Below are 17,348 nucleotides of genomic sequence, written 5' to 3'. Positions count from 1 at the left end.
GATAAGCTGAACATTGCAGGATGCCACATTCATTACCAATACAATTGGTGGTCTTATAGCACCAGAGCTTGAATTTATTTCTTTAAAAGTAATTTTATTTTGCTCTTTAGTTGATTACATAATCATCATGAGAGATTTTTTTAAAAACACAGAATTTTACTATTCAAGTTCAAATACTAGTAGCATCTCCTCTCTTGAAGTTTTTTGCATAAAAATAATCATCAGACTGTATTGGACACAGGAAAAACTTTTCCTTATATTCAATATAGCTGATCTTACCACAGCAACTGCTGGAGTAAAGTATATAGGGATAAAATCTCTCTTAAGACAGATGAATATTTTGCACAAAATGGGGTAGTTAACAAGTGTTAACAATAATTTCAAAATGTATTTAATGTATTTGCCACAGCCAATGAAACGGATGAGAATGGAGACTCTAAGATCTACAATAAAATTTTTATTATAACATTTGCAGAGTCATCATCAAATGATCAGACAAGCGGGTCTTCTGACCACTGAATTACCCATGATAAAAGTATCTGCTAAAACTGCTTGAGCGTGTTCCTCAGTTACCTGCTCCAATAACAGCACTCTCCACCAGACTTGCCTTAGGAACTTTTCATGTGGAAAGTGGTTGGAATGTCCCCCTGCAGAAGGAAAGATTCAGACTTCACAAAATACAAAAACCTGGGGCACTGTGGACATGGCTAAAATCTCTTCGAGGTCAGGACATCATCATTTCACACAGAAACAATAATAACTAGGTTTCTGTATAAGGAGAAGAACAGTGGGTCCGGAAAAGGAGACCATTGTGTGTAAACTCCAGGAACTTTCATAACCTACATCAGGCAAGATTTATATGAAGATACATGGTAAAGAGAAACAGTTTGTAATTCTTTTGTTCAAAGATCACACTGCTTTACTACTTGGGACAACCTTCAATTAGCACTGATCATGTGAAACATGAAAGAGAGAGTAGAAAGATTTATATGGCTCTAAAACAAAGAAAGATGCAGAGAGAAAGCAGACCAAGAGAACCGTAAAAGCTGCTACTCCATAAAAAAATAAAAGGAGAAGAAAATCGCATCACTTTTAGAGTAAATTGGTATATTTACTAATTCATAGCATATAACTTTGTAATATTATTTTGTGGTTGGGGAACTAGAAATAAGCTACTAAAATATTTAGAAAACATAGTTAAAATAAAATACATTAAAATGCAAGGATTTATATTCCTATATTTAGTAAAACAAAATAATTAGTTGTGTTTATGCCATTTAAGTGGTTTGGCATATATTCTTGTTTTCGACAGCAGAATTTTCACTCTAATTGGGCCTGACATAAACTAATACTAAAGAGCTAGTTCTGTTTATTGAGTTCTGGACACTGAGCTATGTCAGGGGAACAGCGAAAGGACAGGCTACACTTTAACTGCGGCTGCAGGACCGATGCGAAGGGGAAACGCACACCCGTGAATGAGTGGCGTCCGGCTGCTGGGGTAGAATCATTCACTCCGCATGGCTTAGGGAAACAGAAATACATCACCTCACAGTTCTGGAGGCCAGAGATCTGAAACCCAGGTGGCAGGGCCCTGCTCCCCTGAGGCTCTGGGTGGCACCCCTCTGTCTTCAAGCTCCTGGCAATGGCTTTCCAAGCCTGGCTGTTGTCACGTCGTCCTCTGTGCCTGTCTCTCTTCTCTTCTCATAAGTAAATGACTCATATTGGATTAAGGGTCCACCCTATTCCAGTATAACTTAACCTTAACTAATTACATCTGTGAAGACGCTATTTCTAAACAATATCACTGAGATACTAGCATATTAGGACTTCAACCTATCTTTTGGGGGGAGGGGACACAATTTAATCCATAACACCAGGTAACAGATTTTCCTACCTTGTAATTATTCACTGAAATTATACAATCATTAAACTCAACATTCATTAAATATTATCAAGTAAGCATTCAAACTGTTCCCGGCACGTTACATAAACAGGCACATATGGAACAAGTCTAAAGTAGGTTTGTGTTTCCAGTTTCTTCCCAGAAGGGCAGAATGTGGAGTGACCACAACAATCTTTCCAGTGTAGTATTTCCACAGTGTAATGTTTTTTTGGGACACTTAGGTGGTTGATTATAAACACGGAGGGAGATCATTGCTAATAATGGCAAAGGAAAGGTAGTACTTAATTTTGCTGCCCAAAAGGATCTCCTAGGGTTTCTCAAATCCTATGTACTTAGTCCAAAGGACTGCTGAGGTCTGTGCCTCCCTGAGCAGCTTCTTACACTCGTTAGAAAAGAGAGTCGGCAGTCCTGAGGAGAATTCAGTGCTGAAGAAACCACACAGGCAGGTGAGGTCAGGAAGGATTTCACTTTTTTTGTGGAGCAAGTTGCCAATTGTCACTATTACAAAAGAAAGTTCTAGATAGACTACATAGAAGATTCTCCATGTGTCTTGTCTACCAGCTCATTTGGGAATATTTTTGATTTCTGGATTTTAATAATCAGTAGTAGCAAATAGCAAGAAGAGTGTTGTGTTCTGTATTAAAAATATATTTGGAAGAGATGAATGAAACGGTAGGGTAGAGCCATTGGTTCTGTTTCTCCGCGGTACTCCCGACAAAGCTGAGCTGAAGAGAATAGGCCTGAGTTCTGGGCTCCCACGTGCATTGAGAATGCACCTCCTGACCTCTGAGCCCTTGTGACCCTCAGAACCTCACCCATTTGGGGACCTCTTTCTTGCTTCAGACTTCCTTCTCAGTGTAATCCCCATCAGTAGTTGTAAAATTTATAAAAGTAAGGTCCATGAGGGCTTATCTCTACTAAAAGTGCTCAAGGTGGGACACTCCAAAAGCTAAAGTTCTTAAAGGTGAATTCCAGTTTTTACCTTTTATGGTTGGAAAATCATTAAACACAACAGATCTCAGAAATGAGTCCTTAACATGGAAACCCTCCCCTCCCCCATTCCTTCTTCCTGCTTTATTTCCCCCCAGCTAACATTTAATGTAACTTTATTTTATTGTTTGTTTGTATCTCTGTTTAAAATACAGTGATACCTCGGTTCTCGAACGCCTTGACTTTCGACCAAATCGGTATTCGACCAGGAGATTCGAGAAACTTTTGTCTTGGAATCCGAACAAATATTTGGAACTCGAACTTCCGAGATGAGCCGAGTTGAGCCGAATGGCGTTCATTCGGCCCAGCGCGCCTTGCTCGCGTCATCAGTGTGAGTGCAGAGAGAGAGTCACGCTTTGTGGAGAGAGTCACGCTTTACACTGAATTTAACCCTTAGACATACTGTACACTTTTATTTCTTGTTGAGACTTATGTTTTTCTACATATTATATACAAATTAGGCCAGTAAATAGGCATTTTCTGGGGCTTGGAACGAATTAATCCAGTTTCCATGATTTCCTATTGGGTTTCATTGCTTCGGTTCTCGAACAATTTGGTTCTCGACCGTCCTCCTGGAACGAATTATGTTCGAGAACCGAGGTATCACTGTATAAGCTTCTCCAGGGCAGGTAGTCTATCTATTGTCTTCACTGCTGAATCCTTTTCTAGGAATTTGACACTGAAATTTCAGTTTCTCTCTTCTCAGCATCACTCAACTGCCCAACCCCAAAACAGTCAGGGGTCATTCTTGATCTTACCCCTTTTCTCACCCCACATACCTCCACATGTACTGATCCTGCCAACTTCTCTCTGTGAAAATGCCCAAGAACAGCATTTCTCAAACTTTTTTCATTATCATTATGGAAGAGACAGTTCACTTTTTTTTTTCTGGAATTGTTCTACCACCCATGAAATTTTAAATACTAAATATTGTATATTTGTGTAATGCATGTATATCTATATTTTTATTTTTTATTTTTTTATTTGTTAATCCTTATCCGAGGATATTTTTCCATTTTTGTTCAGATAAAGTGGAAGGGAGAGAGAAAGAAATATTGATGTGAGAGATTGACTGGTTGTCTCCTGCATGACCCCAACCAGGACCGGGGATGAACCTCAACCGAGGTACGTGCCCTTGACCACAATCGAACCTGAATTCAGTGGTCGGTGGGCCAACACTCTAACCTCTGAGCCAAACCGGCCAGGGCGTGTGTGTATGTCTATATTTTACACACACACACACACAAAAGATGCTTTGTACCTCAAGAGAAAAAAGATTTATTACTTAGTTTCTTCCCATACTGTTTCTCATTCTATAGACACCTTAATTTTTCTTTATCTGAAATTAAAAAGAATTCTCAGCTCCCATCCAACCTTCTACCATTACTCATTACTTATTTATTTTTTATTTTTTTGAGGTTTTTTTGTTCTGATTTCCTTGTTTGGCTAGAAATAAAATTTTTCTGTTTTTAAAGTTAGAACCACAACTGCTATATTCCTAAATTTTCCATGTGCTTGTACTTTTGAAGGAAAGATTAGCCTGGAGTTTAACCCGAGTCACACTCCTTCTCCTCCAATTCATATATATATTTTGTTTTATTTGAAATCTGGTATGGAGTGATCCATTTTTCCCCCTTTCTTTCTCAAATTTTTCCATCATTTGTTTCACTGAATCTGTCCATTGATTAGTCTTGTTTTGTGTTTGGAAAAGATATCACTAATATTCTATTGTCCAAGATTTTTGTTTTGAGCAATATCTGCTTGTTATTTTAATTCCTGGTTGAGTAGAATATTCTTAATTCACACAGTTTTTATCATTATATTTTAGGCTGTGTTTCACAGATTTATGCTGCTGGATGGTATTCAGGCACCATCTAACTTTTTTCCATTTGTTGGTATTTTCTCCCCTGTATGCCTAAATAATTCCCTGTCTCATGAATGCCTAAATAATTCTTTCTTTACCCTTGGAATTTAAAAACTTAACCTGGCTACATCTAGTGCTCATTTATTCTGAATCAATATTGTTCAAACGTGGTGTGCCCTGAAATTTGCAGACTCACTTCTTCCTTTATTTCAGGGAAATCATTCCTGGAACCTTTGCCTGTCCCTGAGCAGACCATCAACTTCTAGTACAGAAAATATATGACTAATTTTTAGCCTGATATATTTTAATCATTCTGTATTAACTTGCTGCATCTTAAAGCATTTGCTTTCAAATCAAGTCACAGCTCATTTGCCAACTAGTTAGCAGTTCATACCAGCAACTACTGACATGAAGAGTAAACATGTCTGTTTAGCTCAAGTCCAAACAGATTTCATATCTGCATCCCAATGATGTCAGCGTTTAACCACAGAGAGCAGCAAGGTGTAGTCATTAGAAAGAGGTTCTAGGTGCAGAATACCATTATTTCATCTAAAACTACACAACCTGAATATGGTCCAGAAATACCCCATGTGATGTTCACCTGGGAGTCTCTTAGAAAGAACAACTCTCTGCACTGCACCCGCATCTCATGAGGTTGGCACAGAACTGGTATTTCCACGTGCTCTCCAGGTGAGTTTTATGCATGCTCAAGTTGAACAAACACTGGTCTAAAATAGTATTCTAGAAACAGTAAGAGTTTAAATTAAGGAAATAAATAGTTATAGAAAAATAAAGTAAGGGGTTGGCAGAGGTGACAGAGGGCTCAAACCTACAGGACATGGTGCCTGAACAAGAAAGAGAGAGGATATCGGGGAAGCATGAGAGTTGTGCAGAAAAGATATAAATTCAATTACAGACACACTGAAATTGAGGCAAAGCGACAATAAATATAATATCTTTCACCGTAGGAGAAACGCTTTTGCCTGGTGGTATTTCCAGGAGGGCAACATAGAATTAGAACAACCTTAGCAATGGCAGAGCCAGAGCCACACGGAGAGGCAGGCAGAATCTGTGGAACCAGCAGAGGAACAGCACAGAGGTAGCGGAAGGGGCCATGAGACGGTGCTCTGCAAAGCAAGCAAGGGGGAGATCCCCAGGTACAGGATGGTCAGTACCACTGTGATGTTGTCTTTGTGGAGAGGAGCTGAGCAGCTATTTGGACATAAGACTCTGTCACTCAGAGAACCCCAGTCATAAATATTCTAAAGGAGTTATCACTTGCTATTTTGTCTCCAGATCTGGGAAGACCTTCAAAGAAATCATTTATAAAATATCAGCGCAGATAATGGCCCAGATAGCATGCTTAGACCTGGCTGGACTTCCCATGAGAGAGACAGACCCAGAACCTGTCAGGGAGAGGCTGTGGACTCAGCAGGGTGCCTGCCAGCAGGGAAACCCATTGGAGCTGCGCGAAGCACCAGGAACTGCACTATGAACAGAGGTCTATTTCACATTGACCTTTAGATAATGCTGACAAATAAAATAAACCAACTTTCAAATGGCCATTGACAGGTTTTCTCCAATTTACATTTATTCTAGTAAAATCAAGATGGGAGAAAATAAACTTATCGCCAGATCTGGATTTCCAAACCCAACATAATGAACAGATTGCATCATCTAGTTAGGAAGTACCCTAGCTTGCCATTCGCTATTGAAAATGTCGCAAGTCTATCAGCTGAGTATTTATCAGTTTCAGGATAAGATGCAGCATGTGCAATTGGACTGGAAGGATGTCAGCCATGTGAGCTCAATATCAGCTTTAATATAAAAAAAGATGATTATACAGTCATCCTCAAAGTCCATAATAGGTTCTTGGACACTAAGACTTCAAGTGAAACGACATAACAAAACCAGTTTTAGCCGAGGGTAACTGAAACAAACAAGAGCTAAGTTCCTATGGCATATCTCTGGTCACAAAAACATCACTAAACTTCTAAACAGAGACCCAAACACGTCTAATAGTAAATATTGAAATAAATCGGAGCTATATATACATTTAAGAAAGATTAGGAAAAACAAATGAAATAATTTTTTTCTCATCTGCTGGCTGTAGTTCAGCGTCCAATGTGGCCGAAGCCCCTTCTAGGAGCTCAGGAGGGCCCCACCCTGAACAGACACCCTTCCACCACAGGGCCACTCATACACATCCACACTCCCTCAGACTGGGACAGTGGGAAACGCCCGTTCCCCTCAGGCCACATCTCTGGGATGTGGGAAGGAACCGGAGCACCTGAGAAAACCCAAGCACACCTGGAGAGAATGTGCCAACGCCACACCATCAGGGGCCCTGGCTGAGAATCGATTTTTTTTCTTCTCATCTACATTATAATGAAACAACGTTGAACCAATGACATTAGTCCAGGACTTGCTGTACCCGGGGTGCTCTGATTTAACTTTCCTGGGGCAAGACATAAATAAAAGGCCATGCAAACATCAGTGCTTTGAATTGTAAAAATCAAAATCCCTAATCTTTGTGATCCCTACTGTCAGGAGTTGGGCAGCTCTTTGCAGGTTAGTTAAAACAGACTAGAATTTCAGATAGTCTTTTAAATAGTCCATTTTTATATTTTAATACCTTGGAAATAAAGAAGACACAAATATGCTTAACCATTAAAAATTATATCCTTTAAAAGTAAGTTTTACCATGAATTAAAACTTACTAAAAAAGAAATCTTCTAAATGTATTAATCAGTGCCATCAGATATCAGTGAGAAGACCCAGAACTCGGCTGAGACATGACATTCATTATTACAGAGGTCCTGAAGTTCGAATTACCATTCTAGTCAAACAAACTTCAATGCCGTCTGCCTATCTGGCCGCCAGGAGATCTCTGTGTGTCTTCCCAGAGTCCCTGCGTGTGGTTTGGAGAAGGACTCTCTTTAGGACCCATGTACCCATGGTTATTCCCTGCTGGAAGGGACCTCTACCCACTGCAAACTCCTCTTCCCCTTGAGTTTAACAAACACCTAACTATGAGACATGGAAACTGCAGAAATATTCTATGTACAGAATCTTCCCCCATACTCCTACTTGTGACTTGAGTCAGCAACATCTTCATGTACATACCATAATTCAATCTGTAAATAAGCAGTAGAATAAAACAGCAGAATATAAGGTCCATAGAACAAAAAATGAATCTCTGTGAGACATATTTGCTGAATGGCACATGGTGTATTGTTACGGAATCACTACTACAAACCCGGGGACAGGAGTGGACAGCCTGGAACAGGTGGACCTTAGGCAGCCTGAGCTAATCCCCGGTAGGGAGGGATCATTCCAAACAGACTTGGGAAAGCAAGTTTCTTGAAGGCTGTACTGTTTAAAATGCCACGGATGTTGAGTATAATTTCACCTCAGATCTATAATTTATCTAAGTTGGTCCATTTTGATTTGATTTAGATTTTGTTCAAACATATCATACATTATTTCATTCCTGTGAGCATTCCTGGAGTTTTAAATAGTCATACAGCAAGTTGCTCACTGCCACAGACTAAATGTATGTCTTTCCAAAATTCATGTTGAAGCCCTGGTCTTCAAAGCAGTGCTGTTTGGAAGTGGGCCTTTGGGGAGATAATTAGGTCATGAGGGTGGAGCCCTCATGAATAGGATTAGTGCCCTTATAAGAAGGGACATGGGAGAGATGATCTGCCCCCACCACATGAGGGCACAGCAAGAAGATGGCCATCTGTCAACCAGGAGGAGGGCCGTCACCAGGAAACAAATCGGCTGGCACCGGGACCTTGGACTTCCAGCCTTCAGAACTGTGAAAAATAGATTTCTGATGTTCAGGCCACCCAGTCTGTGGTATTTTGTTACGGCAGACTGAACTAAAAACTAGTCAAAATTAGAGTAGAGGGAGAGGCCCATTAGAAATCATTCTGAAGCTCACCTTCTCATGGCCTTGGATGTGGAACAGGTCAGGATTCTTAGGCTGAGGCCTCAGGCTGTGCTGCACTGACTTGCCCAGGCCTGCTCAGGACCAGCCCATCCCCCATGTGCCACCTCCCTCCCAGGTACTGATGAAGAAATCAACAGCTACTAGCCTTCCATATGCTTTCATCTGTGCCATCCATCAGAACATTTATGAAGAGAAACTAGGAAAACTATTGGAATGTCCAGTTCAATAATTCCACAATCTACCACATGCCAAACATCCGGAGGGTCAACAAGGATAAAAATGGCAGAAATTAAGATGTGGTTCCATCATACGCTCATGACCAAGCAAGGCAGACACTGTCACGGGTGGTAACCACATCGATCCTCTACCAGCCTCACAGAATAGCTTCTAGAAGCTCGCTCAGAGCAGCTGTTTCATTGAGCTTCCTCCATGCTCCTGCCCTTCCCTCCCAGCTCCTTCAGAATGATTCAGAGGCACCGGGCCCCTTGGGTGGTATGATGGTCACATCCTTGCCATAACCTTACCTGGCCACATGGTGGCACTGCCCGCAGCAGACCACTCCTGCATTTGGCCCCTGCAAAGCCAGCTCTTCCCACTCAGTCAGGTCTCAGTTGGAATGTCACCTCCTGGGAGAAGCCTCTGCCCACCAGTGTCAGGAGCCTCCCTGGCTCTCACTGCCATGTCCTGTATTCACCTCCACTGCACGAACGTATCATCACTTCTCCCACGTTTCCTTAGTACTTGGCTTGTGGCCTGCTGTCCCCATGAGAATAGAAGCCTCTAGGGCAGCAGTTCTCAACCTGTGGGTCGCGACCCCTTTGGGGATCGAACAACCCTTTCACAGGGGTTGCCTAAGATATAACAGTAGCAAAATTACAGTTATGAAGTAGCAATGAAAATAATTTTATGGTTGGGGGTCACCACAACATGAGGAACTGTATTAAAGGGTCACAGCATTAGGAAGGTGGAGGACCACTGCTCTAGGATAATGTTTCACACAGCAAAGTCCTCTAACAAATTCTATTGTCTCAAATTATCCAAATTTAAATTTGCCCAAAAGAAGAGTTATTTTATTGGAAGTTAAGGAACAGTAAGGTACAAAATCAGCATTGTTTTTCCAAGTAAAACTATGACTAATGTGAAAAAAAAAAAGAAAAATTAACATTTCTCAAAAAAAGTACAGAGGGTGAGGAAGGAAGAGAAGGGAGAGCCCCTACCTGTGGCCAAGTAGATGGTGTGGATGAGGGCGTCCCTGCCCTGCACCAGGTCGACGGCCAGGTGGGAAAAGCGGCTGTTGTCCTCCATGAAGGAGGGCACTGCAGTCACCGGCTGCACCACCTCGTGCATCAGTATGAACTTCTGAGCATCCTGCAGGTTCCTCTCTGTCAGGTTCACGTACATCCCCTGGTCCACCGTGCCGCACTGCAAGGGAAAACAGGCCATTGCTGGAACCAGCCACCTAGACACCCACTGGTCCTGGCCACCCAGCAGGAGGCTGGTGTAGAAACCGAGGAACTGAACTGCAAACATGCCCACTTCTCCTTTGTCCCTGAAGTCCCCACCCTTAGCACCTCTCATTCTCGATTTGAATTTGTATTTGAGGAGTCTCTCAACTTCATCACAGATGGATTATCAGACGTTGAAAAGAATAAATGAAGCACTACTAACTTTAATATGCACAGCATATGCATAAAAACTCCACATCGCCTGCTGAGCCCCCTTCTATCTGTCTGACAAAGCAGGTACTCAACTAAAAATGCAGCAATCAAATACATCATGCAGATTTATTAGCTTTCTTATTGGAGCAGTGGGTCTATAAGCAAGATACAGATTCCATGGAGATGGACTTAGGCGACTGTAATCTGAAAATTGTGCAATATCATTCTAATATCTTTCTCATGGGCTACAAGAACACTGTGCTAGCCTTAATGCTTTGTGCTCATATGCCAAGAGTTTTGAAACACACAAAAAAAATGTGTTTAGAATCTAGTAAGATGAGAAATAACATGGCGAATTTGCAAAATGAGAGAAAATAAAGAGATAAAAGAAGTGAGAGGGAGGGTGGTGGGGAGAGAGAAGAGTGTGAAGGAAGAAAAGGAAGAAGGAAGTAAAGAAAGAGGACTACAGATTGCGAAAATATATAAAGATGAATCTAGACTATACAGGGAGAAAAAATAGGCCTAAAAATTGCTGAGAATTAAATTCAGAAATGAGTTATGAAGAGGCTGGGAGGTATTACGTAGGATGGATTTTTGGTAAGGCTGAGATAAAAAGGGGGTAAAAAGAGAGCAAAGCTTTCCCGGGACAGAGCACGGAATCAGAATATTACCCCTGACCATTCTCTTTTCTTCATAAACTTTAAACCCTAGTACCAATAAAGACTGATCCACAGCAGAACTTCACATAAGTCAGTTTGATGAAAATAAACTTCCCTGAGCATGCCATCTGGAACTACCATTTATAACATACCATTTCTAAAACTGGGTTTTAGAACAGGTTAGAGGTGCAAAGTGTAATATGGAACTGGCGCTTTCTTCTTCTTCTTCTTCTTCTTCTTTTTTTTTTTTTTTTTTTTTTAAGCAGATGATATTTTTGTAGCTGACTGTAGAATTAGAGAATCTTGGAATTAAATACATTCTGAGTCTGGTCCAGTGCTTAACTTAAAGCCACATCCTTGCAGGGCTACCTCGTGTGCCAGGGGACCACATGCGGTCAGGTGAAGGACTCAGCTTGGCCCCCCAGTAACCATGTGGTCTCAGGTGATACATTGTTTCTCAGCCTCTGCATCTGCCTATAAAGTGGCTAGAAAAACACTGTGCTCACTTCACAGGTCTCTGTGAGACCACCAGAAATAACCATTATAGATAATTTGTAAATTAATTGCAAGTGCTTGCAAATACCAAGGCATGAGACAGTGTGCCAGGCACACCATTTAGTGGTCAATGCATCCGTGTTGTATCAAAACAGCAACTCTATGGTCCATTGAGCTGCAGTGGCCAGAGGGAAATAATGAATAAAGGAAGAAAGGAATTAGTGGGTGAATACACTAGCAGTTGTTACTGAGCCAGAGGGACTGTGCTAGGAGATTTTTAGATCATTATCACATGTAGTAGTAACACTTGGAGGACAGGGACATTGCCTGGTAACTAGTATATTGCAAAATATAAGACAGCTCTACCAGACTTGGTCTGAAGTCTATCCAGGTGAGTTCCAGTCTTGAGAGTGACTTTGTTTGGTGTTTACTCTTCCTAAATCAATGGCAGTACTTAAGGTATAGATAGCAATGTTATCTGCCTGTTGGGTGAGGTTTTGCACACAGGTCCTGTTTGCATAGTGTTTTTTTAAAGATTGGCATGATAAAAATCTGAGGACAAGAACGTGAGGAGCTCTCGCTCCTGAGGCATCTGGAAATCTGGGAGACCGGAGGCCTCTGTGCACCCCTTGTTGATTTTACTCCCGGACCCCAGATCTTACTCAAGTCATTGCCTTCTGATAAAGTGATTTATAATAATTAAAATACATTTGGTCTTCCTGTTTCTGGCACAGAGCTCCTAAAACCTTAGGAATTTCCTAAGTGATGACAGGCATCAAGGTGTCTTTTGTTCTGTTAATGAGGTGACTTTTGGACAGCACCTAAGGATAGGGGCTGGTTGCCAGAGGAAACAACCATGATTGGAGGCCGGGAACCTTCCAGTCCCATCACCCCCTCCTGGGAGGGAAGAGGAGCTGGAGGTTGATTTTAATCGTCAATGGCTGATGATTTAATCAATTCAACCCATGTAATGAAACCTCCATAACATCCCAAAAGGACGAGGTTCACAAAGCTTCAGGTTGATGGACAGGTGGCGGTGCTAGGAGAGGGCATGGCCACTTTGCACCCTTCCCCACACTTTGCCCTGTGCATCTCCTCCACCTGGCCGTTCCCGAGTTACGTCTTTTATAATAAATGGGCAATCTAGTCCTGGGAAATTAATGGAACCCGAGGAGGGGGTTCTGAAACCTCCTATCTATAGAGCATTAGTCAGTAGCAAGGCTGAAGACCTGGACTTGAGATCGGTATCCGAATTGGGGACAGAGGAGCCTACCTATGAGGTCTGATGTTATCTCCAGGTAAATAATGTAGAATTGAGTTGGATTGTAGGACACCCAGAGGGTGTTAAAGAATTGCTTGGAGGGATAGGAAAATCTCCCACACTCTAGAGCTGGGTGACAAAATTGTTATATAAGAACTGGTTTTGAACTACACTCTATATTGTCTCTGTTTCTTTTTCCGTCTATAATGAGTATCTTGCCCAAGGATTCCTTTTCAAATATTTGAGAGCTATTTAAATTAATAGTATATATGGCCCTGGCTGGTTTGTCTCAGCAGTTAGAGCATCGGCCCTTGGACCAAAGGATCCAGGTTCTATTCAGGTCAAGAACAGGTACCTGGGTTGCAGGTTTGATCCCCTGCCCTGGTCAGGGTCATGCAGGAGGCAACCAATTGATGTGTCTATATCACATCGCTGTCTCTCTCTCTCTCTCTCCCTTCCACTCTCTCTAAAATTCAATGGAAAAATATCCTTGGGTGAGAATTAACAATAAAAAAAAAATCAACAATATATATGTATTGATCATACATAACCTAGCAAGCTCTGTACTGAGCTGCAGATTATGTAGTTATAGAGAATCTCTAGTTATATTCTCTGCCTTATAGACAGGACTCCCCTAGTATCTGTTTGACACCCTGGGACTCTGTGCAAAAGGAAAACAATGGAAATAACAAAAACACAGTTATTGTCCTCATGTGACTCATAACCCATAATGGTGGTTGTGCTAACATCTCTGAAAGTAATAAGGTCAATAATTCTAATTTTAAAATATGATACTTGCATTTGTCTTTATTTTTTTAAAGGACAACAGATTAATCCTCATTCTAACTTGCAGGCGCTGGGTGGGTAAGTCCAAGCACCTAGCTTCATGCTGAGGATGCCCGATTTCATAATAACCTGTCCCCCGTCTTGCTACAAATGTGCACCATGTATCAAAGGGTCTTGATGACATGGCCAAGTCCCTTCATGTAGTCCTCCAACACAGCCTCCTCATCTAGTTGGCACCTTTAAGGGTGCATTATTCATTTCAGCTCCATCATTTCTGATTGGTGGAAATCAGAACTGCACAGAAAATTCCAGTCTGTACAACCGCAGCTGAGTCACTAGGTCTGGATACTGTTCCCCGTTAGGAAATGGGTCTGGGTGACTTTGGGGACCAGAGCCTCGCACAGGGCAGGATTCTACAGCATCCCCTACCGTGGTTTCCAGAGTGTAAATCGATAGTTTCTGTGGATTCATTATCATTTTCTATTGAGATCTCTATATTAAACCTTGAAAGATTATGCAATATCCTCCTAATCCATACTTCTTCCTGAACTTGAATCATGTTTCTGTTCCTCTAATTAATAGCTACTTCTAATACGAAAGTGCCGCATACAATTCCAAATGTTGGTAGATAAACAAGAATTAAAAACAGACAGAAACTAACCACTTCTCAATGTTGGTTACTACAAACATAAGGCCCTTTATGCATGACTAGTACAGGAATTCTAAGTTCAAAACCTATTTCACTCTATGCCAGCCTAGATGGTTCCAGGAATGTCAGTAGGAATGCCTAAGCTAGCACGATTCCACACAAGGTAAACCAAAAGAAAACACTTGGACCCTATCTGTACTAGGATTTATACAAAGAACAACCATACTCTATAACTTTAGGTTCCCACAAATCTTAACTTCTACCCAAAGAAGACAAGCTCAGCTAACCCAGCTTCCTACCAGAAGTGAACCAGGTGCCTACAGCTTCAGTTATTACACTGAAGCCTGGACCTCCTCCCATCTCAGACGTGACTAAGCCCTTCAGTGTGACAAGGGCTTTATAAAACCACATGTCCATGGCCTTAGCAAATGATCAGATTTGCTGTGGGCTACAAATATATCCAGATGAAAGAGCTAAAAGTTACCCATTGCCTGAGGCGGTAAAGCTTCACAGTTTATTAAGTCTGTTCTATTTGAAGACTTTTGCAATAGTAGCATCAAGAATGAAAAGTATGTTATAAATATAGTAAGTATCTTTATTAAAATTTTTTAATCTTCAGAAATTACAATGGACTTTCTTAAAGGGAATGGTGTATTTCACCATCAAGATTTTACAAAGGGCCTTCTTTTATAAAGACATGGGTGGGATTTAGATAAAGAGACTCAACGAACAGGCCATGAGTCAGTGTTGGGTTAATAACCACAAAAATCATATATGTTGTCAGGAAAAGAAACTACCACATGTTTGGTCCCCCTCAAAGGTGAGCTCACCTGACCCACAAAAGGAATTTCTCTGTCCAAAACTAAACGTTCTCAATAGCAAGCCTGGGACAATCAATATAAATTGGATCCCTCAATTTCCTGACTTATAAAACATTATACCGTAAACAAAGCACATTAATTGATATTATCACAATTGACTCCTAAAATATGTATGCTTGTGCATCTGTTTTGCTCCTTCCTCATTTTATTGATGAAAATATAAGATGAAAGATGCTAAATAAATTGTCCAAGTAAAACAGTAAATGGTGAAGAGGATGTGTAAACCACCTTTATTATCCTCAATCCAATTCTTTTTTTTTTTTTAAATACTGTTTCAAAACAATTAAAATTGAACAGTCCCTGCCCAAGTCCAAGTAAAGTGCAAGACAGCTGAACGTTCCCATACTCCCAGTTTTGTCAAAGCCAAAGCCTGTATGTGTTGGGATGACTAAACCAACTAGAGTTCAGAGGCCGGGATACACCATTAGGGTGACTGACGGTCCTTCAGTGGGAAGAGGATGGGCGCTGCACCTGAGGACCTGCGTGGGGTTCCAGCTCAGTCACGTCCCCGGTGTCCTTGGCAGGATCGCCTGCCCTGCAGAAGCTGGAGGGGTCAGACACTGCCGCTAGCATGTGAGATGCCACAGCGCAGCACTGAGTGCCATCTAGAACTGGGTGGCACTGAACATACACCCACGGGGAGGAGAGGAAGATGAGCAAATGACAGTTTTGGTCAGAAGAGAGGCCCTTACGGGAAGCCTGCTGTTAGGACATGAAGGTCTGTGTCTCCCCACGTTCCTTATGTTGAAGCCCTAAGCACCAGTGTGGGTATCTGTGCAGATGGGCCCTCCAAGGAGGACCCAAGTGAGGGATTCTGACCCTGTGGGTTCAGTGTCTCTCCAGGGCACTGAAGATAGGCCACCTAAGGACAGGGCGAGAAGGGGGCTGTCCACAGGCTCAGGAGACAGCTCTCGCCAGAAGCAGGACCGGCCAGAACCCTGCTCACAGACTTCCAGCTTCCAAACGATGAGAAGATAAATGTCTTTTGTCCGAGCCACCCCATCTGTGGTGTTTTGTGGTGGCAGCCTAGCAAATTCAGATACCTGCTGATCCACCAAAGAAGAGTGAATGGTTTCAATTCTTTGGGTCTCAGCTTCCTCTGCACATTGGGAGATGGAACTAAATGCACACAGAACCTCTTATTGATTAAACATCATCCTGTAATTTGGAGATTTATGAATGAATGGCCTCCATCTGCTCTCCTTTCTCTGCAGCTGCCCCGTGCCATCCCATTCACCCCACAAGGAAATCTCACCACACTCGCCAATTAGAGCTTCAATTCTGTTTGTACATTTCCACCGCTGTGGCCTGGAGCCCATTCATCAGAGCATCACTCATTAGGGATAAGAGCTTTGGGGACAGAGTCCACCATCATCAGCACTAATTGGAGCTTGGTTTCCCAACCTGCTGCATCAAGCTGGCCTTTTCCAGTCCAGCCTGAGGCGTCACAGCTGACAAAAGGCCCTTTTTGGTCCAGGCCCCTCAGTTGACAAAAGTCTCAGTCCATTCACATGAGCCAAGCCCAGCATGGGTCCATCCACGAGGGGCCGGGGGAGCTCACAGATGCCTGTGCAGACACTGAGGGTTTAAATCATCCCAGCCGTCTCCACCAGGCTTCAGCATGCTTTCAAGGGAGATGACCTATTGAGTGCCCTAATGTCCCCTGAAATTACCTGGAAGTTGGGGTTGGGGTTGGGGTACGGCAGCCAGGCAGAGCGTGAGTTCTCCTGGTACTTGAAGGGTCCATTAAAGGCCTGCGAGATGGCGCTCAGGTTGAAGACGCACACGGCCGACGCAGCGATGCTGTTCCTGGGGGGCCGAGAAGAGCGAGAAGGAAGGTGAGAAAGTGCCGCCGAAACCACCGTCTTCCCACAGACCCTTGGACACCACCCAGTGGAAGCATCCTGTAGAGAACCTCAAGATCCCAGCCTCCTGAACATGCCAAGGATGGAGTGGGAGGCGTGCATGGTACGCCCTGTGATTTCTCTGTATGAGAACAAATCCTTCAGTACAGAAACAAGGCTACTCAGCAGTATGACACTTGTAATCCTGCCGGATGGGATTAATCCGCTCAGCCACGACGGCAATGATGAAGGATTTTGAAGAGCTGAATGTTACGCCTTTTAGGTTCTGGAGGAAAAGAACTTTCTTCGCCAGAGGCTGGCGCCTCTCAGCAGCGGGCGAGGCCCCCTGACCCCCGGCCATCGGGTTACTTTAGGGGGCTGGGCAAGCGGCTGCTGCTTT

At 42.5% G+C, this 17,348-nt stretch overlaps 1 protein-coding gene across 1 annotated transcript in view; it reads right to left on the bottom strand.

Annotated features, from left to right (window-relative positions):
* The window catches only part of SEMA5A (semaphorin 5A), a 428,940-nt gene that overhangs the window by 100,530 nt on the left and 311,062 nt on the right, over nucleotides 1-17,348 (bottom strand). Inside the window, exons 10-11 of the mRNA XM_036280207.1 lie at nucleotides 16,778-16,913; nucleotides 9,933-10,137 (exon numbers count right to left, since the gene is read on the bottom strand). Coding sequence (XP_036136100.1) covers nucleotides 9,933-10,137; nucleotides 16,778-16,913 — 341 coding nt within the window. The remainder of the gene's footprint in view (nucleotides 1-9,932; nucleotides 10,138-16,777; nucleotides 16,914-17,348) is intronic.

This window comes from Molossus molossus, unplaced genomic scaffold, assembly GCF_014108415.1.
Source record: "Molossus molossus isolate mMolMol1 unplaced genomic scaffold, mMolMol1.p scaffold_m16_p_3, whole genome shotgun sequence".
NCBI classification, from domain to species: domain Eukaryota; kingdom Metazoa; phylum Chordata; class Mammalia; order Chiroptera; family Molossidae; genus Molossus; species Molossus molossus.
This window is presented reverse-complemented; position numbering and strand designations above follow the sequence as displayed.